The sequence below is a fragment of the Aplidium turbinatum genome, chromosome 4, assembly GCF_918807975.1.
Source record: "Aplidium turbinatum chromosome 4, kaAplTurb1.1, whole genome shotgun sequence".
In the NCBI taxonomy this organism is placed as follows: Eukaryota; Metazoa; Chordata; class Ascidiacea; order Aplousobranchia; family Polyclinidae; genus Aplidium; species Aplidium turbinatum.
The window spans coordinates 28,848,765-28,872,685 of NC_137475.1; the positions used below are offsets into that span (position 1 = coordinate 28,848,765).

Consider the following 23,921-nt stretch of genomic DNA (forward strand, 5'->3'; position numbering starts at 1 on the left):
TGAGGACGCAACACAATGTTCACTGAAAATTTTACCCACTTTCCTAAATTTTAAGGCACATGGATGGGAAAGGCTATTCAATGCAAGAGTCACATCACACGCAGACATCTAGAATGTCAAAAGAGCCACAAAATTTGTTACGTCATTTTTTATTGCCCTATTTGCAAAAAGCTTGATTTACTATTCCGTAAATGTAGCCTAGAGTGCATGATAGAATTAAGCTAACTATACGGAACCTAATCAAGGAAAACGGCGATTACTACCAACTTAATTATGTTCGTGTATTTTTGCAGTTCTGTTGTGAGAAAGCTGTTAAAGTGTTACTTATTCAATCGAAAAGTTGTTGTTCAGCCAGAAGAGCTGAAAAGTGAAACCTTGAACGAGCCCCCCCCCCCCCGGACCCCCCTTTACATCAGGCCTTTTCATATTTCGGGGGGCTGAGCTCCCCCGAGCCCCCTAGGAATGCAACCCTGGTCACATCCTTACTTCGAGATTAAAGTGCGAAAAGGTACGGTACGGTAGCGATATTGCTAACAGTAAACGCAACGTTATCACTGAATAGAAATGATTCTATCCTATTGTTCACGTAGAGCGTATGCTGCAATTGCTGCATACTTCAGCTACAATGTCGAAACCTAAACAAAAACTGGCTTGTCCAATAAAAAAGACATTTTTCGTCCTGATTTTGGAAATATTAGCTTGGAAAACTCCTGCAACACACTAGTGCGCCGTGGCGCGCAGGTTATTGGGAAGCACTGGTTTAGGAGGAACAAATCGCCTTCGTTGATCTCTGCAAGGTTTGATGTGGCAACACTCCAGTGTCACTACCCCCTTCTTGCCCCCCATGTAATAGAACATCGCCGTAATGATAATTAACCTAGTGCATATCAGAGTCAAGACTTTATGGAACATCTGTACTGATGTTCCGCCAAACAGCGTTTTAAAGGTACCGACTTGGCAAACAGAGTTGCTGCCTTACGGTCAGTACTCAGTAGCCTTGAGTTCGCTTCCTGCTTGGCACTAAATCAAATGAATTTATGGGTATAACGTAGCCAACTCATTATGCTGTAACTTTCTGTCTTTTATAGTCCTGGGCAAACTATATCTGCATCAGATACAATGCTATATAAAAACATAGTTTTGTAACAAGCAACGCATTTATCTAACCAAGAACATTATTTTGGCAGTGGATAGAAAATTAGACATCTAAAAACTATAAAAAGCACTACAAAACACATTCGACATAAAACAATATTTCAACAGAATACTGAAGTAGGTGGCGTAAGATCTATGGTTTTATCGTAGGCTTCTGTAACGACACATCAGAGAAGAAGGGATGCAACAGAGCTGTTTTGGCAGTGATTCTGTGAATGGGATCGTATAAAACCATTTTCTGAAACAAAGAATTCATTCTTTTATTTTAAGCTGTTTAAAAATAATTTACTTCTCCAAGAAAGTGTGTGAAGACGCAAGCTCGGAACAAATTTGACAGTCAATGTGCATTGTTTTCGACCAGGCCACGAATTAAACCAACTGCTGATTTCGAAAAAGCACTGCATCCTTCATATTAATTAGTGCGACAAAAGCGTATTGTGCTGTTCCACTTAAAATGTATGATGGGAAACTGAAATAAACTTTGTTTAAAAATCCAAAACATGTAAAGTTGTAAACACTATTTAATTTGATTTAAAACAACAACGAAAAAGGGGGGCACAAAATTTTACAAGTGACGTCAAGGTCACTTGTATTTAAGAAATCCTGTCCAAGAAGAAATCCTGTCCCTAGTTACAAGAAGAAATCCTGTCCCTAGATAAATCAGGTCAGTCAGGAATCGTGATACCGGAATCTAATGCCAACGCAGTTCATTAGAAGACGATCATCACAGGTCTGCCGCCAATGTGTGAAACCGGATAAAGGCTCAACTATACCAAGCCTGCCCCCGTTGCAGGGATATCATTGTCATTCCACTTTGGGGTTGGTCCAAGTAGGAGACAAAGACCAGTAGCTTGTGAAGTTGTTTTGAGGTGGTCGTAGCCACACACATACACTTGACCAGCTCCATGTCTACTGCGGTCCAGCAAAGTTGAAACGTACAACTTCAATGAAACCGGTTGGTTTGTCTATCAAGGCCAGCCTAGGCGCTGCCCACTACCGCCGAACATAAAAATCGTTGTTGTGGACTTTTAAGTGTGCCCATTGGCCCTACAACTTAATTGAAATCTGCCTTAAACTTGTCTTTTGCAATCGTGCATTATTCACCAGGAAGAACGCAAACTTGAACGAGGTTACGAGGCATCAGAAAAGTTTTGAGTTTACTTTCGTAATTATCGGATGATTACTGCTGACACTAGTACAAAAATAAATACTCCTGAAAAAGATTTAACTTATCGTACGTTGTATTATATCTCGGAATGGCCCGTTTCGGTGAGTCCGATTCGGTGAGTCTGATTCGGTGAGTCCGATTCGGCGAGTCCGATCCCTTAACAGGGGATTTTTTCAATTTTTTTTTTAAATTATCGGGTACCGTAGCCTAATTATCATTGCCGTTTTAGGGTTAGGGGTTTGGGGTTGGGGTTAGGGGTTAGAGGTTAGGAACTCACCGAATCGGACTCACCGAATCGGATTCACCGAATAGTAGCAGACCCATTATATCTATAATTGGTTTCACTCATTTGACGTTCGAAATGGAAGATGTTAGTTGAAACTCAAACTAAAAGGCACTTTTCTTTATAAAATCTGAGGTTGGTTAACTGATTATCTTTTGGTTCGAAACCGACCCGAAATAATGGTTCGAAACCGACCCGGATGGTTCTGATTCAAAATACATTTTACCTGAAGGAGATTGATTCCAATGTCTTCTAATTCAGGTAGCACATCTTCTATCGCCTGAGGAGGCCAGTCAGGAAATTTTGTCTTGAAGTCTGGTAGGGATGTCACACCAGGCCAGAGAGTCTCGTTTGGCGTTCCTAATGTGCGAAAAATGCGGAAAAGTTGATCAATTTCCGAATCTCCCGAAAACAACGTTTTCTTATGAACCTGAAACAAGTCAGTATATTTAAGTTCGACATAAAACAAAAATAAAAAAGCGCAAACCTAACTCTTTTCAGTGCTGAAGAGACCCAATGAGGTCTTATCTCAAAGCCTGGGCAGTGGGCACGTACGGAATGGCCCGTTTCGGTGAGTCCGATTTGGTGAGTTCCCTATTCGGTGAGAGTCTTTTTCGGAGAGTTCCCTATTCGGTGATTTTTTTTTTAATTATTGGGTACCGTAGCCTAATTATCATTGCCGTTTCAGGGTTAGGGCTTAGGGGTAGGGCTTAGGTCTTATTTCAACGTTCAGCGACGTTAAAACGATGTAAAAGCGGCAATGATAATTAGGCTACGGTACCCGATAATTTTCAAAAAATCACCGAATAGGGAACTCTCCGAAAAAGGCTCTCACCGAATAGGAGCAGACCAGGGCACGTACGTACCGTTTCCCACGCCACCACCAATCTACCTTTGTCTTTGAAATAAGTCAGTGATTGACTCAGTAAAACATTGGATGAAAATGTGCACTTTTTCAAATGTTTTGTCTAACCTACCGTATATTTTACAATGCTCTACTTGCTCTCAAACTTGTATTAAAAACCTGGTCTGAAAAGCACGATTTTAATGCAACGATTTTAACGCTGATCCCAACAAACTTACCATTTCAGCAAATATGCAACCAATACTCCAAATGTCTACGGCAGTTGAATAATACTTAGTTCCCATTAAGATCTCAGGCGGCCTGTACCACAGTGTAATGACCTGCATTGAAATGACAGTACATTTGCAAGAGCTGGGCAACTTTTATCAAAAATATTTAATCCAATTGTTTATATTTTTGAATATCACAACCAAGTTTTTTCTATTGCGTTAGTGCAAGTATGTACAAAATAAAATGGTCAATTAGTCAGGTATTTTCCGCAATATTGACTGGTAATAGTTTTCTAGTGCATGAACAAACTTGAACTTCAGCTTTTAATTAATGTAATGATAAGAATAACAAGTAGATAAATTGATAGCTCCTAACTCCTTCCCTCCCGATGTTTAAGGATAATGACTAGGGCCATTTTTATTTTGACCTAAAAAAATTTTGACTTTATTTTGACCTAACGAAATTGCTTATTTGTAGAGGGCACAGTTCTTCCTTGAATTGATACCAGTTACCTAAACATAATATTTTGTCGATTTCAGACCCAAACGTAATATTTTGTTGAAAAGTCAAGATGTTTTATGGATTATGTGAGTGGTGTTTTTTGGGGATAGGGAAATCTCGACAAATCGGTCAAACTTTTGCTGAAGACGATTTAGAGCAATGGTTCTTAACCGGGGGGGCGTGAAGCCTCTCTCAGGGGGGGCGCAAGTTCTACAACAATTTCAATTTTTTGTAATTACTTTAATGTCCTAGGACCTATGCTGTTTGTCATATTTTGTATTTTATTGTATTTATCTGCGAAGCATTGAATACTCTCAACCTTTAGCTTCAAGGGAAAAACATCAACATCATTAAGCATCATGACATCATTTGAACTTTTATAGCTAAACTTGACCTCTGGAAGAGTCGAATTGAACAAGGAAATCCAGCGAGCTTCAGTAACTTGGATTCTGCTCTCAAAGATGGTAACTTTGAGTCTGAGTTGAAGAAACAAATAGAAATCCACCTTAATGAATTGAAAGCGGAGTTCATCAAATACTTTCCAGATCTGGATGAGAAGCGTGAAGCCTGGAAGTTCATCAGAAACCCGTTTCAATGCGAAGTAGTTTTTCGTATTTTCGAAGAAGGACAAGAGGAGTTTCTTGAGATGAAGTTCAACTTCACAGCTAAAGAAGACTGCAAAGAACTGGAACTTGAGACGTTCTGGGCCAATTACCTTCCTGTTTACCCTCTTATCGCAACTCGGGCTTTTCGAATTCTAACAATGTTTGGATCCACGTATCTCTGTGAAGCTGCATTTTCTGCTCTCGTTGCTATCAAGACCAAGTACAGAAACAGGTTGAGAGTTGAAGGAGACTTACGTTGTTCATTCTTTGGAGTTAAAACTCGCATCAAAAATCTAGTTGCTAAGAAGCAGTGTCAAGTATCTTACCGATGTGTACAATAAACAGACAAAAATGCAATTTTTTTGGTATGATACTTATTTAAAGTCTAGGGGGGCTCGAGGCTCATGACCATTATTGAAGGGGGGCTTGATAGAAAAAAGGGTTAAGAACCACTGATTTAGAGTTTTAGACTGCTTAGGCCTTTTTGTATTACAGAATGTTAGTAGGCTATTCCTCCAATCCAAACTGTTGATCTTCGAAAAGACCACGTTTGTGAAGAGGGAGTGTTTTATAAAAGTTATTTAAATACGTAACAATGATTAAACAATGGACCATTTGCGATATAAGTTACTGCTGATCCAAGTGGGCATTGTGACATATTTCCTGCTTTTATGGGTTAATATGGTTTAATTCTGTCGCAGTTCCTGATTTACAATGCTTCTACGAGGATTTTGACAAAAATTACTGTCAAGAAACACAAAAAGTTTGTCAAAAGTCATAATTTGACAAATTTTGACTGGATGGAAAATTTAGACTTTATTTTGACCTATAAACTTCTTAAAAACAGCCCCCTAGGTGCTGAAAACAACTTTATTCTTTGATTCGTGGATAAACGAGGCTACTGAAAAAAGTTTGACTTTTACGGGCCCTAGTTATGACGTATTATGCATTTCTGAGAACAAGAAAATCGAATTTAGTTGACAATAGGGATGCTCAAAGTAGAATAATTGCCTATTCTAGAATTTATTTTCAGATCTGGAATTTCGAATCCTATTCTAGAATCTTCGGCGTAAATTTTTAACCATTTCTTTTTATTGAGAAAATACAACGGCATGAAAAAGAAACTTCACAAAGCCATCATTTTAACAAGTTCTCATTCTCAAGTTCAATCGTTTTCTTCTTCTTGCCTTTGTTCTCTCAAGACAACACACGCGCGCACACACACGTAAGGAACCTCTGTTAATCACATGCAGAAACCGATTGGCATGCACGACGCACGTGACTTGCAGGCGTTTTGCGGATCGGCGGAGCACTTTTTCAAATTTTTTTTGTTGTAATTTTTTCATTTCTCCGTTTTATTTCCGAATCCAATTACCCGATAAAAAAGCGGTTTTTAGATTCAATTCTGGATGTATTCGAATCATGGCAACGTGCAGCTTAAAATTTGACTGAAGGCCGATCTGTTAGTAGCCAAAATCGCGAGTATAAGTTGATAGTTTGAGTATTAGTTGATAAATAGAGCTTTTGTCTATATTTTGTGAGAGTTTGAGTTACTTTTGTGCTGTTTTTACCATTCAAATAACGGAATAGATTTTGGCACTTGTACTGGAAATCCAAAAAGCGTCTGACAACACCGGTATTTCGAAAAATATTGTAATATTGTCAACATAATCTTAGGAGTTTTGCAGTGATTTGGGATTCAGTGATCACACTTTGGCAATTTGAATTGTTTAAATTATCATTTAAAAGAAATATAAAGTGAATTTAGCTTAAAGTTCGAAATTGAAAATACATCGGCCTTCAGTCAGGTCTCCAGTTCGTACGTTGTCAAGGCAATCAAGGGAATCTTAAGGATTCGAAATTCTACTTTGGGCATGCCTAGTTGACACATTGACTGCCATTTAAAAAAGAACTTTTCTCCTGGCATTTTAACCTACAGCTTTGTGTGTTTGGTGGTGTCTGTTTTTTGTGATGGTACATGATGAACATAATTATCACCTCGTGTGTGTACATTCTGACTGGAACACCAATTGCTCGAGCAAGTCCGAAGTCTGCTAATTTAATGCAACCACCCTCATCAATCAGTAAATTTTGTGGCTTAAGATCTCTGTGCAAGACTCGATGAGAATGACAATAAGCGATACCTTGTAGCAGCTGATACAAATAGCTCTGAAATACAAATAACAGGTCAGAAAATTAAGATGGAATAAAAGTATCTGCGTTAAAACAAACCACCGCAGTAGGCCAACACGCAATTTTACACAAGTTTATGTATCGTCCCAACCTGACAGCTAAATTTGCGTCTTTTAGAGATACAAACCGGAAAATGTAACTCGGAATTTTGACATTTGCATTGTTGAGTTCACTTTAGCAATAATGTAATCAACAAAGCAAAAATGCATCTAAGGTTGTTTTACTCATTGTTTGTGTAAGGAAATCGGGAAACAAGACGTAAAACAGGCAGAAGTACGAAAAATGATTGGGTAGAAAAACTGCTAACATCAAAAGATTTCGCATGTCATCAACACGGGTTTCTAACGAATTTTTAGCAAAATGTCCAAAAAAAAATATAGTCAATTTGGTCAAAATGTCCGAAAAAATATATAGTCAATTCGGTCAAAATGTCAGAAAAAATATGTACGCACACAAATCGATTTCAGTGATTGCAAAGAAGCTTCTTGCGCCACTCTACGATTTTTTGTCAATCGGAAATACAAGACGTAGACTTAGTGTTTGAACGTTGATCTAATGTCTTATTGTATGTGATAACGTAAATACAGAAGTAACATTTCCCAAACGTGACTGACGTGGTGCTTTCAAGTGTGACGCAATGTTGCGTTGCCTTGGAAAGGTCAAACCGCTTGGTAGGGATTGATCGGTCTGTTCTGTCAATCGGGACATTTTCTCAGCATGTTGCATATATTATCAATTTTTGAGCTGGTGGTCAACCCTTTCGAAATGTTATTGACCAGACCTCGATAAACAACGAAGTATCCCTTTGTACGTTGATCCAATGTCTCATTGCTTGTGATGATGATGGCGTATGAGCGATCTTTCCAGGCTAGATTGAAGGGCAGGAAATCTTCAGCCACTCGGCAGTCTCGTCGTCCAGGATTCTCAGACCATGCTCACCGTGTGGAGGCCGGTGGGTTAGGCAGTGGTGGATGACATGGTCTGCGGTCTGTTCCGTGGCACCACACTCGCATTCTGATGAAGGAGCTAGGCCCCATTTGTGCATGTCCGAACGAAAGCGGCCGACGCCAGTTCGCAGGCGGTTAAGCCTGACCCACGCAAGCCTTGCGAGGGACATCCCTGGTGGACGGGGATCGGCGTTGGGTATGAAGTCACGGAGCGTGGAGGTGTGATTTTGCCACTCCGTGTTCCACATGTGGTTCGTCCAGTGTGCCGCACTTAAACTAAGTTCTTATGCGTGCTTGTTGCTTGTGATAGCTTGTCATTGCTTGTGATAATCGCAAACATGAAAATAACACACTCAAAGACTTCAACTTTCTCGAAATGCCAGTGTTTTCAAATCTTTCCTTCGAGTCGTGGAAAAAATGATCTGTCAATCGGGAAATTATCCCAGCATATTGCATAATGTTGTTAACTTTGGAGCTGGTGATAACCTCTGTGAAATGTTTGACTCCACATCGATAGATATGATTTTGTGTGATGGTTTTTGCAACGTCGTATTCCATTGAGTAGACGCAAAAAACCCTACAAAAATATAACTGTTTGTAACTTTTTCATGAGCAGGTGGGAAATCATTTCAATTTAGCTGGAATTTTTTCGTTTTCGGTAAGTATTGAGTAGCCTCAGGGGCGTATCCTCAATGGAAGCCTCAAACCCTGTCAAAATTGAAAAAAGAGAAGATGATATTTTTCAGTAAAACGATTTCGTAATTTCTTAACCTGAATACGAATTAAAACAGCTTCCAACTCAGGCCTCGACACTGAAGGCGGCCATCGCGAACATGGCCGCGATTAACCTACAAAAACCGACACAGTCCGCTAGGTCTCGCACTTCCGTCGGCCGCATTTGTCCGCCATGAAGTTCCGAGAAAATTTTACGCAAGCGGTCTTGTGAATAAAGTACTTTAATCACAAAGGATTAGAAAGCAGTCAAAGCACCCGGTAAATCACAATACACACTGTCTATGCTTGAATTGTTAACATTATTGATTGCGAACCAGATGACAATTGGCGGAAAGTTTTAACAATAGCTACGAAGCGTGGCATAGATTGGCCAAGTTTGGCAGCTATTGCTAATGCTTTGCTGACTTTTAATGCAGAGAACGCAACCGTACAACGTGGATTCAGTTTGCTTTCTCGGTTGCCAACTCCAACAAGAAATCGCTTGCGTTGTTCAACTGCAGATACCAGTAAACTTATGCGTTTGAGGTTAAATGCTGCATCATACAAAACATTCAATTATGACGTGGCATACGCGCACTGGCACAGTAACGCGAAGCCAGCACGCTACAACGTGAGCGGTGAAATTGTTGAGGAGTTAATATTCACTTTGTAATTGCGAACCATTAGGGCATAACGTGTTTTTTTATTTGGTCATTCTTACTTGTTTTTATTCCTTTCCGTTGTACTGTATTTTTGTTTTGCGTTATTTTCGAACGTGTGTTAGTGTGCAATAAAAGATGTCTGCGGCCGGGTGTTGCAAGGTTGAGTTTCGCTGATGAACGTTGAAGAAATGTTTGTCTGTTCTAACTTTTCTCAGATAAAACACGACAACGTTTCTCAGCGAAACTTAATGTTGTAGCTAGTCAGGAGATGCAATTTTTTTGTATCAGCTACTTGAAAGGAAGTATATTCATTAGAAAAAATGACCGAAATAAATAAAAAATGACCGAATTTTTTCAAGTCATTTCGGACAAATGACCGAAAAGTCTCAGCGAAAAAAAAACCCAGTATCAACTCATATTGATCAAACGCTGAATAACGAAACAAAAATCCAGAGAATTTTTAAATAATGCTGTTTGTTGGTTTGACAGTCATGATAGCGACCAGGAGTTCGTTTAAAGTCAATTCTTAACTGCGTAGATTGCAAAATTTCTTTCAACTAAAAATCTTAAAATTAATTCGACAAAAGTTGAAAGAGTGCTAGTACCTTGGCTAATGGAATTGGTAGACCTTTCGACTGAGCATCCATGAACTTTTTCAAGTCTTGGCTTAAATATTCAAAAACCAAATACAACTTCTTTTCACTGTGAATTACATCCATCAGTCTGCAACCAAATTAATAACACATAAATTCAACGGTAAAAATCGTGAAAAAATTTCAACCTATTCGAAATAGCTAGGATCCTGCAAAGGCCAATAGCAATGAGATTATTTTTGGTTCAGTTACCGTACATCCTCAAACTTGTACCAACGCGTTTGTTCGGTTGCAACATTACGTGAAATTATAACAGTAACTTACTGCATTCCCAAATTTATCATAGGATATATGAAATGAGAATTTGTGTTTTGTTTTTCATTCTTATGATTTACGTCTGATCCAATACAGATGTCGGTACACCCTGAATGCCACTGCCCGAATGACGCGAACACGAATGACGCAGTACATGCATGACGCATGGCCCGAATGCCCAATACATGAATCACACGAGACTGGGTTATTTCTTACTAAAATTAATTGTTCTTTTTTATTAGAAGGCAAATTCAATTTTCATTTGTTACACAAGCAAAAATTTAAAAAATGTTTTTTGCACCAACAAAATTAGGGGTGTTCAATTTCGATTTTCGATTCGATTTCGATTAAGGTGATATTCGAAATTCGTTTTTCGTATCAGACATATTCGAAATTATAGCCGCCCTTTCGGCTGAACGCGGTTGAAAGTAACGCGAGTGGCGCGAAATCTGTCTTGTCGTATTTTGCAAGCGAAAAAAGACTTCGACGCATGCGCATCGTCGATCACGTGACTATCACACACTCTCGCGGGTCCAACGGCCAGGGATGCCAGGTTGGCAATTGGCATTTTTAATGCCGAATTTCACAAATTTTTCAAGAATGAAGATAGCTAGGTTGTGCAATAGCAGAAAGTGTAGGGTGAGCTTTGTCGCAGTTTTATCCATTTTTTACCGAATCCATAGGCGCTTAAGCCATGGGGGCAGGGCCGTAGCCAGACCGCAGTGCAAGGGGGGGGGCAACTTTTTTTAGGGGGGCCCGAAAAAATTTATATGGGCAAAATCATTATAATTGTAGCTGTTGCTCGAGAATGTTGAGATTTTGCCAAGGGGGGGGGGCAAAATTTTTTCCAGGGAGGCGAGGGCCGAGGCCCCCGTGAGGGGCGAGGCCCCCACGCATATTTCTGTGTGGGGGCAACTTTTTATGCTGCATTGATACATAAAACAATAGATGAACTAGCGATGGGCAGCAGGAAAACACTTTTTGAATGCAAACCGCAACAGCTTCGTGATAAATAATCACTATAGAACGAGTTGCGATGCTACAATCCAACACCAGACAACAAAATCTGTCATTTTTGCAATGATTTAATGTCTGCAGACTTTGAATCAATCTAAAAATGACTGATTTGCTGCCTGGGACATAGCAAAAATCCACCATTTTGTGTCGATTCAATGTCATCAGATGCTGAATGCACCCAAAAACAACATAATTTGCTACGTAGACGGAGCGTGCGTTTAGCTTTATGCGCTTGCAAACATACTCGATGTCACTTTCGGGTCGAAACCTCTGCACTCTGCAGTGAAATGTCACGGCAGTGAATCGCTCGCTGTGAAAATGAACTTGAAGTGTTTGGGATCCCAGCGACCTCGGCTCCAGCGGAGCGATCGTTTTCAAAAGCTGGCCTAACCGTCACGAAACTGAGATCCCGACTGACGGGTGACCATGTCGATCAGCTTGTGTTCATAAACACCAACATGGGCCTGGAGCTATAGACGTTATTTTGTGTTCTTTTTTCGTAAATTTTCATGGCTTTTTTTCGCGTTTTCTAGCGAATTTTCATGTCGTTTCTTTCAATAAAATCACATTTTGCAGTTTGGTGAATAGTTGTGATATTCGAAATCGAAATTCGAAAATCGAAAATAAATTGAATTTCGAATATTCAAATAATCGAAATTGAACACCCCTAAACAAAATAAAGATGACGGAGCCACTACTTCATTTGTTGCTTTTTAATCTTAATGGACACGCCTGCAGAGAAATCTTGCTAATCAATAAAGTCTGGCAACTTGAAGTGCAAGTCTGGCTACTCGTTCTTCCCTGCTTCAGGAACACAGAAGGTCAGTTACACTCTTTTGTTTTCGAAGACAACCGATTTCGTTCGGACGCACAGTCAACCAGCATATTTCGAAGTTATATCCACAACCTAATATTAGACGCATTTGTAATAAAATCTGGCCATTTTCACTTTATGCACAAAATGAAAACACTCATAACAGATAAAAGTTAAGACATGTGCGATTATGCGTAAATTGGCCAGAAACTCTTGATTCATTTTTTATATTATCTTAACAAAATAAACAAATATTATTTTTAATCCCACTGACGTTACTAAGTATTTTGTGATTTTGCAATTTTCAGTATAATACTTTATTGCATAGGCGCCGACTCCAGGGGGGAGGGGGGGCGCGGCCCCCCCTGACTTTAGCTCGGGGTGGCTGCCCCCCCGCAAATTATTTAAAAAAAAGTCCTAAATCAAATGTTTCTAAGTTCATATTTGCGTTAGTTTGACCTTCATTGCGGATCGATCTCAATTAAAAGATCTATATACTTGTTGCAACAAGAGCGCTGCTCCTAAGATAACAAAAGAAACAGAAGTACGGTAGCTGATAAACGCCAGCATGGTGCCGTTGAAGCACAGTAACAATGATTGAAAAACGTTTTTCTTGATTTCTTTCGCTTTGTTTTTTCTTGGGAGTGTCAATAACAAGGTGCTGTTTGCTCAGTTTAGTATCTACACGTATTAAGAGCTAAAGTTCAAAGTGACCAGCATATAATTCGAAGTAGCCTTCCTACATTATAAAGCTTGGCGATATACAATGGCAGATAGACGCTAACAAACATCAATGCTGACAAACAAACATCAGCATTTTGAATGTAAGCAATCAGTCGGCTAGAAAGTTTGCCCCCCCGGCAATTTTCAAAACCCGGCGCCTATGCTTTATTGTTAGTTTTCATTGCATGAAATCTAACACATCATAAGTGATGCACCGGAGGTAACATTTTGGTTGAAAGCGGGAGCTTCCGGCCTTGGTAAATGGTAATGCAGTATCTACTTTATGTGATAAATGTTCCAACCGAACGGTTGTTGGTACACTACTCTCATCAAGCAGTGAAGCGGTAACCAAGCCACCAAGCCATAAGCACTCTGAAAGAAGGTGTTATGGCAATGCTTAAGGTGCTTTAAAAGGGTCCCTTTAGTAAACTTTTGGGTATTTTTAAAACATTTAATTGACTTCCTTGATCCCATTTTCAATCTTACAAAAGACTAATGGTACAGGCAACATGTGCATTCTTGCATTTCTATAATACTACAATGATAAAAAACATTAGATTTATCCAAGGTCATGAACTTGGCCCAAACCACACACACAAACCTCCAGAGCCACCAGCATCTCCCGCCCACAACCAGCATGGAAAAATGGCCGGAGCTGGAGGTTGTTCCATCACTGCAGATCATTGATCGCTTTTGATCGATAGCAAACATAGGAAATTTTCATTTATTTGCACAAATAAATAGTGCATACATGTGGCAAAAATTCAATAGCTAAGTTCCTTCAAAAGTTGCTTTTGTTGTTCTTTAACAAATATTCAGAACTTGCCAAATGAAACATGATTGAATTTTAATCTTGGAATTCAGTCAATTAATAGTCAAAGAAACTCTCTTCCCAGGCAAGCACAGACTATGAAATGTTAGCAATACTGTATTTGCAAATGGACTTTAGGCCCAATTGTTTTTGTATTAAATGGTGAAAAGATTTGTTTTGAACAGCTCAGTAGATAACTGGATTTGTACAATTGAAAACGACAAGGTTAATCAAGGACGATAGTTCCACTTTCAAGATGTGCACTTGAGCATTTGAGCAACCCACTTGAAAGATCTCTCCAAATTTCAAGTTTATGATCAAAAAATATTAACAAACTTTAATAAGAGCTTTCTACAAACAATTCTTGCTGAGCTTTGCAGCCATTTAAAGTGACTGGTCTACCTCTCCATTGCGAATCCTTTGGTAAAAAAGGATGTTCACATTGTTCAGGTTATAGTTATCCTGCAACACACCAACTATCACCTTGCAGCACACTGCTGACATGCGCTACAGTACATTGGTTGAATGGAACATGAAGTTATAACTGTTCTTTTTTTCAATTACAACAAGAACCTAAATGTTAAAAATACAGCATCACCTTACATGATGACTAGGCTATAATATAATAGATAATGCAGCACCTGACAATATTTGGATGATCAAGTTCCTTTAAAAGTGAAATTTCTCGAATGGCAGTACTTGGAACACCCTCAGTTTCCCTGTCAAAATTACAAAAATTTAATTTTACTTTGATTAGTTAGATTCTTGGTGTATTATCTAAAGGGCTTTGCGAAACAAATTATCCTACAAAAAGGCAATATTTACTGTGATATGCAAGTCATAATGTACTAAATGAAACCAAATCAAGATAAAAAAACTAGGCCTATGTGGCAAAATTAAACATCTTTTTAAATCATCAAAACCTCTTAAACCTTTGAAGGAGTATATAGTACTATATTATTACATCAAATATAGTTACTACTCTCTAAAACCTCTACAGCCTGTTTCACCCTAAAAGGGGATCATCAGAAGGTCCTTATTCAACTAGAATAAGCTTCTACTTCCAACATTTCGTACACATAACAAAATTTGACACCATTCTTCCTCCACACACACCACAAGGGCCGATTTTGCTCATTGTGATTTTTCCTTCCGTTCCACTCATTAACACCTTTGTATGTTTGACCCATAAATATTTGCATTAAAGCGACTCCCTCCGCGTCTCAAATTGTTCTCTCTAATTTTCCATTGTATCACTTAACACAACTAAATCATTGTCATTTAAAATTTTAGAACATTATTTGGTATATATCCTTAAAAGTTTTTGAAAAATAACAACAAAATTTAATCAGAGCAAATGTTAAAAGTTTTGTTGGTGAGCTTGTATGAAGTGGTTTTCAGTTACAGTTGTGGATGTAAGGAGTAACTTCCAGATATTTAATAAATAAGCAAACAAAGGTCAGTTTGTTATCGTTATAGCCAGTTTTTTACCATTGACTTATCATTAACTATTTTATTATTTATATATATATTACATTAAATCAGCTATATATTTATACAGTAATACAATTTATTCTAGAAAGATTTTATTCATTATGAACTATTGGACTATTATTTTTATAATAAACCATTAACAATTAACATTATTATATTCATCTTTTATAAAAATGTTTCTTTGCACTGGCGTGAAATTCAGATACCTCACAACTTTGTTATAGTTAGCAATTGAGGTGCAATAATCAAAACTCAAAGTCAGAAAAGAACAAGTAGCAACTAGGGCTGTTTGAAATCATTTTCACAATTATTTAAAAACACGATGATTTGGATGATTGCTGATCAAGATCTAAAACATCAAGATCTTTGTGAAAACAAAATGACATATATCGTATATCTCGAGTATAGGTCGAGATTTTCGCCAGTGATTTTCATCTCAAAAAGCAGGGGTCGACCTATACACGGACGAGACAAGATTTGTCTCCATTTCGGTTCCTTTGTATTATATGACTTCTTATCACTAGCTTTCGGTGTACGTCGGCAATTGCCGAAATGATAAAACAAAATAAATAATTGTGTGAACAAAAAAAGTGCTGAAACTATTCATCAAAGCAATGCTTATTTGCATTGATTCAAGGCCTGCTAAAGTTAAAAAAAGCGTGTTCATTGGCGGATGTGAAAAGTACGCTAGAATTCGTGATATAAGCGTTTGATACTTTTCAAACAGCTGGAAAAGTGCCGCCTTGAAAGTTCAAAGCCATCGAATTCAAACGAAACTAGGCCAGCAAAATGTGTGATAAAACCTCTTTATGACGATTTTGTCAGGGCAACAAGACAGGTAAATTTACTAATTATATGTGAGAAGTAAATTGAAAACTAATAAAAAAGTAAGATGTTTAAATGGTCGTGGTTGTAATTGTAAATAGAGCTCGACCGATATCACGTTTTCAGGCCGATACCGATATTTATGAAATTTTTAGGCCGATACCGATATATATCGACACGGCCGATATATATCAGCTACGAAAAGTTTGTTACCAACAAAGTTATTAAGCAACAAACCAGTCCAAGAAAGTTTATGCATTAGTTGCTGTAATGGAAAAATCATTCTTAACACTAATCACAAAAAAGAAACAACCCAGGCCTCGAAATTCGTTTTTGCTGACGGTGGACAAACGTGTCCGGTCTGAATTCTTCGCCAATTAAGAGTTATGGCTACGGTTTGTAAGGCTTTTTTAAATTTCAGCAAAGGCTTTCATCAGACCAACGAGGTGCGCTTGGAGAGTCAAAGCGCCGTGTAGCTGCAATACGCTGCATAACTGATTAACTACCACCGAACGAGGTCGTGTGGCTTCTTGCGTCACAATGCTCTGGGCACGGGTCGGAAGACTTCTACAATGACGCTACTATTTTCTTCTGTGCAAAGTTTCACTAGGCTTTTTTTTGGGGGTTCATTTTTGTAACTTCTACAATGACGCTACTATTTTCTTCTGTGCAAAGTTTCACTAGGATTTTTTCTTTGGGTTTATTTTCGCATGCGGGGCCGTTTCTTTCTTACTGTAATACCAAAACTTAACAAATTTTGCTGCATCTTGCTGTGATAGCCTACTCGTATGATCTAATTTTGTAACGAATCTTGCCTAATCAATATCACTCAGAGATCAAAGCCAGACATTGTGACGTAAGACTTGAAATAAGTTGCGCGTGGTTAGTGTAGAAGTACACCGGTACTCCCATCGATTCTTAGCGAAAAATTCACCTTTGTTACACTAATTCAATGTCATCAATCGTTGAAGCAACGTAAAACCCGAAAGTTTTCCTGCTTGAATGGAAGCTAATGGATACAGTATTAACATTTTCTAAATGCGCGCACTAGAATGGGCGGGAAATCATATTCTAGCAACAATTGTTCGTGCTATGCAAGCACGTTTGAGCAACTTGTGTTTCTTCTAAAGGCATGTATGGCTGGTTTTGAGTGTGCTTTTGCTGGCCGATGTTTATCGGCGAAAAATAGCCTATACAATATATCGGCTACACCTGATATTGGCCGATATATATCGGCTGACCGATATATCGGTCGAGCTCTAATTGTAAACATAAATTTGTATTTGCTTTGCCGTCCTCAACATTTACCGTTTATATTTAGGCCACGGCATTCAATTTTTAAGTCGAAAACGTCACAAAATTTCAAGATGGTAGTAAATAGCAGTGAGCAGTACAATTTCAAAGTGGTTAAGCAAGCAAGACGTTGTTGAACGTTGCTCTTTATAAATCACTTATGCATTTGATAACAAAACAATCCATTCTGTTGGATCATAATTGATCTCACAGCAGGAAGACCTCATTTGTGAATTACGCATCTTATTTAGCTTTACTTGTAATTGCAATAGAGCATATTTCAAAATTGTGTGACAGAGGAAGAAAAAATAAAATTGTAATGCAGTTAAGTCTGAGTAGGTTCAAATGTTAGGGTTATGTCTCTACAGCAAATATTTAACCTTACTTTGTTTTTATCATTACAGACAAACTTTTTCTTAATTCTGAAATCTTCACCTGCTTGCAAGCAAATTTTCATTAAAAAGTCACTTAGAATGGTACAGGGTGTAAATGACTTTTGTTTTATTCAATTATTCTATTCTTCTAATTTCAATATATCTGGAGAAGTCATATATATATGAAACATTATAAAAAAAATTAGCTCTGTGTTTGATACATAGTTTAGAAAATAGGTATGCAAGTTTGGTAAGCCACACATGTCTGTCCGTTACCAAAAAATCTCAAAAAAGTTTTTTTTACAAACAACTATATGTTTTTTTAACTTCTAACATATATTGACTATCTCATATTTGGCAGCACATATCAACCATATACAGTTATCTTTCCTCCAATTTCAATCACTAGACTTATGGAAGTTTGATATTGTGTCTGTCCGTTACCATATTTTTGATGAATTTGTGTAGATTGTAAATAGGGCTTTAAACACCAAGACTGTAAAAGATGACTGGGTATATAGTCAGAAAGGGAAGGTGGGAACTAGCCCTAGCACATTAGACCCTCCCCCTTATATAGATTGAAAAAAAAATTTTAAAGTAAAAAAAATTATATGTATAATAAATATTTTTTATTAAAAAAATTCCCATTATAATTGTGATTCGTTAATGAAGATCATGTTTTGAGTCAGGGAAATATCAAAGGTGTTTGCTCTAACAATTGTTGATTACTCGCTGCAAATGTCATTGCCAAGTTTTGATTGCAAGTGAAGAGAGAGTAAACTGTCAAATGTTATTCCAAAGCCAACCCAACATATCAGGATCAATATGGAGATGGCCAAAGGATGAGGACTTCCATGATTATATACCTTATATAAATGATGTTGTGCAGGCTATAGCCACTCCACACCTTATTCCTGCAGGAGAAATGTTTCCTTTTACAATTTACATACCAGAACTTCATCACATTTGGGGATACTACGACTCAAATTGTGTGAACTAACTTGAAAAAGTCGTAAATTTCCATGAATTAAAGATAATTTCAAGAATTTATATCCAATAAATAAACTGCTTTTATCTTCCAATAGTGAAAAGTGACAGCTATGATGATGCAAATATTGATAAGAATATAAAAATACAATAAGGAATGAAAGAACAAGGGTAGAAAAACACTTCAGCGGGACTGAAAAAAGCGCGGTAGCACCACTATTTCGAAATGCATGACAACAAATTCGGAAATGTATGCAATTTATGTGTATAATTGTAATGGTAGCCTATGAATATTAAAAAAAAAATTTTGTAAAAAAATCAAACTTTTTTTCAACCAAAATTTTCCGAAATTGCAAACTATAATTTTTCCTATTCGGAAATAAACATTTTTTTCCATCACCTTGGTTCAGTGTACCAAAAAACTTCAGAAATGAGATAGTGTCTGTCCGTTACTTTTTGCAATGTCTGTCCGTTACTTTATATCAAGGTTTTAAACTAATTGTTGCGCAAACACTGCATCAGAGATTAGCAAAAAATACTACTTTTAAGATGGGGGGTAGATCTCAAATTTAAAAAAAACATTGATCTATTGGGTTTGGGAGCTGAATTTAGATAGAAAGTGCATGTGAAGGCTGACTAGTGGTTTTTCCCAATTCTATCTGTCTGTCCGTTACTTTATTCCAATAGTCCGTAAAATTGCTAATACTGAGACCAGACTAGTGTTGGGCGATATTGAAAAAAACAAAACGATACAATATTTGAAAAAATATTCGATATTTCGATACTTTTCGATATTTTTGTTCTAATTGAAAAAAGAGTTTCTCAGTCTTCGAAATTAGTGTCGGCAATTGCCGAGGTGATTGCCTGCGCAGATGTATGAATGGCGCATTAGCGTCGGCAATAAAAATGCCGAGGCCACACGAGCGCTTGTAAGGTTAGGATTAGACATTCCTCCCAGTCGTTATGCCACAGCCATAGATTTGTTCCTTAGTCAACACCCTGATGGAGCTCTGCGAAAAAGGCGTGTGGATTGGTATCAAAGCACGAAAGCGACAAAACGTGGACGCTTCATTGCGAACGCAAAGACAGTGTAGATTTACAGCCAAGCGATGAGCCTCTTGATGTGTCCGATTTCAGTGATGACACGAAAACCTCATCCTCCGATACAGCATCCGATGATTCCGATTCTGACATCTAGTTTTTCATCAAACAGACTTTGTGTTGCTCGCAGTATCCCAATTGTGTCGAAATTATGTTTGTGTATACGTAAATCAAGGCAATCTTTTCGCAGGAAGCTATTAATTTTTACCAGTACTTGGTTGAGCAATTAACGTTATTTTATGATAATTCAACGTCGCTAGATGTCGAATTAATGTAAAAGAAACGTAAATTTCTTATTGGGCATTGTTGTTACGCAATATAACCCGCCGGGAAAATTAAATCGATTTGTGCTGACTCGAACGTTGAATCAACCCAAAAGTAACTTACTTTTCCTCCCCGTGAGTTATTCAACGTGAATTACCGTAACAGCGTGTGTATCGCGTTGTTCGCTTTATCGCTACTTTTGGTATTATTACATCACAACAAATCAAACAGTGCGGTCGGGATAGACTAGTCTAGTATATTTTTCGCTTTTCGTTTTACATGCTTTGGTACAATTTTTTTCGTATTAAACGTTCACAGCAATTGCCGAGGCAATTTCAACTTTTGCAATTTGGCCTCGGCAACGTTTTTGTAGGATTTTGCAATTACGAGTTAGGGCTGTAATAGTTAAAATATTGAACGATATTGAAATAAATATCGATATTGAAAAGATATCGTATCGTATCGAAAATTCGATATATCGCCCAACACTAGACCAGACCCAAATTTTTTTCCCACACAAACCATCATACTTAATAGTTTTAACACGCTGAATATTGCGAAGCTGGGACTCTTGTGGTCTTCAATTTAGAGATTTTCGCATCAATGTCTGTCCGTTACTACATTTTATTTTTGAAATATCACCAATAGTTATGGCGACTATTCCAGTTCACATTTACCGATAGCCAATTGCGATGTTCCTGTCATTGACTAGCTGTTACCATAGGATGTAATAGAATACCAGGCAGGGCTGCGATTTTTGCCTTTTTCGGTGACGAGGTCACTCGACACGCGCCATCACTATTCGACAAACGCCGTGCCTAATGGAAAAAAAATAAAAAATAAAAATAAAAAAAAACTGAGAGAGGACGAAACATCGTCAGGTCGAGGAACAATCGGGGGGGGGGGGCATCACGTGATGCAATCATAAAAGTGCTGACTTACGTAAACTTTCTTGCGCCAGGTAGCCTACTTCAAAGCAAGCTCTAAAAGCGACGCTTCACACGCGAAACTCCCAAGGCGTCAGCGCCGCCATTTTGAACACTGCGGGAGAATGCTTTGATCGAAGTTCCAACGCCTGGCATCAAACATTTCGCAGCATACGCTTCGTGCTATTCGACACAAAGGGTTTCTTTTATATATGAAATAACCTAGGCTACGTTGAGTTGTCAACGTCTATGCCAGTTTGTATTTCGCGTTTGAGCCAATTAACAATATTGCTCTGGTAAAATGACTGTTGGATACTTGCTATGAAAGTTTTTCACATGTAGAAAACAGCCTAGTTTCCGACCAGATGTTCAGAAATACAAATAAAAAAGCCGCTATTTTTATGGAAAGGAGTTCTCTTCCAGAACATTTTGAACACTGCGGGAAAATGCTTTGATCGAAGTTCTAACGCCTGCCATCAAACATTTCGCCACACACGTTTCGTGCTATTCGACACAACGGGTTTCTTTTATAGATAAAATAACCGAAGTAGGCTACTTTTAGTTGTCAACGTGTTTGCAAGTGTGTATTTATGTCTGACTTATGCATTTGTTGTTCCAAGATTGCTGAAATGTTTTGCAATGTGAATAAAGAATAGTAGACAGATAAACACGGTTGGAAGTCGACTTCCTTCCACTAAAAGAGTTTCTGTGATTACGTAATGGGCGATGTTGCACATTCACAAAAGCACACAACCCAGCTAGCAAAACCCGTCGTTTTTACATTGATTCAACATCTGCAGATGTTGAATCACAATGCATGACATGTATCAACAAGTTTGCTGGCTGGGAAGTCTGGACATTTGCAGGAAATTTGTCTCGCACCAGGCGAGATGCCATCCTTTGAAAGATTTAACAATGATGGATTTATGTAGCCAGTGCATGATGACGAAAACAAATTTAAGATTTCCTTTCCGTTATATAACTTAAAGCAGGTGATTGATACACGAGAAAATAATCGCAGAAGCACATAATAAAAGAACACAATAAAGCCTACTTATTACGCAAGTTTTTTACATCAAGAAAATGGCCTAGTTTCCGACCAGATGTTCAGAATCAGAGATAAGAAAGGTCGCTATATATAAGAGTTCGCTTTTAGAAGAATAGTAGGTAGAGGTAGTCACTGGGAGTGGACATTTATTGGACAAGGCAAGGTAATAGGCAAGTTGTAAGCACAGCATAGCTTTGCCCAACTACAGATAGGATAATCTTCAGTTAGTCAGTATCCGGTAATGACTAAAAAACGATAGAATCCTCCGACAACACGGATGGCAAAAGCTTCGGTCGGTCTTACCGAGAAGCGGTTAAGGTTCAGCAAACAGCGAGTGAAGTGCAGGATCTGTTCGAAGGAGCTATTGAGAGAAGCATTGCCACGTCACTTTGGAACTTATCATTCAGGTAAACTTCCGGCTAATAGCGCTTAGTAGCCTAACGTCGCAAAGCATTCTCAATTTTGAACATGTTTAATTTAATAGTGGTAAGCAAAAGCATGCTTCTCGACGAGACAGTGATAACGTTTCTGAGTTTGCCCAAGCACAACCAACAAGCAGTTCAAGTTCGGTCGGTGAGCTTCCATCTGCAAATATAAGGTCAGGCCCTGGCGATAGCACGTCTTCACTAGATGTTCAAGGTCATCAGGAAGCGATCAGGAAGTTGCAACGACCTCTCAATCTCATGTTGAAGTACCACCAACAATCGATAGATCTAGGTCTGAAGCTGGAACGCTCTCCAACGAGTTACGAGACGAACTACGGTAAATACATCTAACATCTTCGGCTGATTTCTGTAACTTGCAGTGCTGTATATCCATTCTTCCCTAAGAGTTTTTAACACAGAAAAATTTAAATCATAAAAAAATGGCTGGCGTTATAGTTTGTTTGTTTATTGTTTGTTTGTTTATCTTTATCCTGCATTGCGGGAAAGCGGACTTGAGCGCTATGCATCGGTGTACGCCTTACGACGTACACCTGACCCACGCTGCAGCTGACGGCAATGACTGTTTCCGGTTGTCTACTCTACTTATGACTTAAATTTGGTACTACCCATTACTCGAAATCGATCACTGGGTAGAGGCAATTATCGTAAAGTTTCTTGCCCAGAGAAACAACAGCAAGTGCCCGGTGGCTGAAGTGGAAGAAACTCGACGCAACAGGCCAAGTTCCTCCACCATAAAGCAAACGGCGACTACGAATCAAGCATTCGCTTCAAAGGCAAACCATCTCGCCATTACAAAATCGCTGATCGATGCGATGAACGTACTGGGCGATCGCTTATAATCGAACGCTTATAATCTAACTCTTGTGACGTCATACTACTATTCGACAAACAAACGCAGAATTTTTGGTCGTTCGACAAGAAAGAAAAAATCGCAGCCCTGACCAGACGTGAAACAAACAATGTTTGATAACTCCATTGGGTTGAGACAGCTTAAGTTGCTCCCCTTAGAAATTTTCTCACTGTATGGCTATGCCAATACTTAGGTAAACTACCAAATGGCAGTACCAGGAATGAACCAGTCAACTAACACAAAAGAATAAAACTGGCACGGATTTTTAGAGAAAAAGTAGGGGTTGAACTATAGTCGAGTATATGCAGTATTTTGGTTCCAACATTTTTATTTGAATACACAATAAAAAAGTACTGAACTTCACTAATGGCCGAAAGCATTTTGAATCATTGCCTAACCAATTACACATCATCTATAGCAAATTTTTACAATACTTTTAAAAGGTTAAAGGTTTCATTTTAAAAAGACATGTCATTCAATTAGTAATTCACATTAGAAAAGCAGTACAAAACGTTAAATATGTGAACACTTAAATTTGCAAATATATCATATACACTTACAGTACACAAGAAACGAAATAGAAAAACAAGTGCTTACGTATCCAGTCTAATTTTCTTCAATGCTACCATTTTTCCGCTGACTTTATCCAGAGCTTTGTACACAATGCCATATGTACCTTCACCAATTTTTTCAATCTTATGAAAACCTTCCATTGACATAATTTGTTAAAATACAAA

General features: G+C 38.2%; 1 protein-coding gene across 1 annotated transcript; it reads right to left on the minus strand.

The window, feature by feature from the left end:
• Positions 1 to 519: 519 nt before the first annotated feature.
• Positions 520 to 23,921, minus strand: LOC145768096 (cyclin-dependent kinase 2-like). The gene is made up of 7 exons (XM_082579569.1): positions 23,782 to 23,921; positions 14,218 to 14,295; positions 9,909 to 10,026; positions 6,786 to 6,956; positions 3,690 to 3,791; positions 2,833 to 3,036; positions 520 to 1,393 (listed from the first exon to the last, which is right to left on the minus strand). Exons 1-7 carry the CDS (start codon positions 23,901 to 23,903, stop codon positions 1,289 to 1,291), a joined length of 900 nt encoding a protein of 299 aa, XP_082435695.1. The 5' UTR covers positions 23,904 to 23,921; the 3' UTR covers positions 520 to 1,288.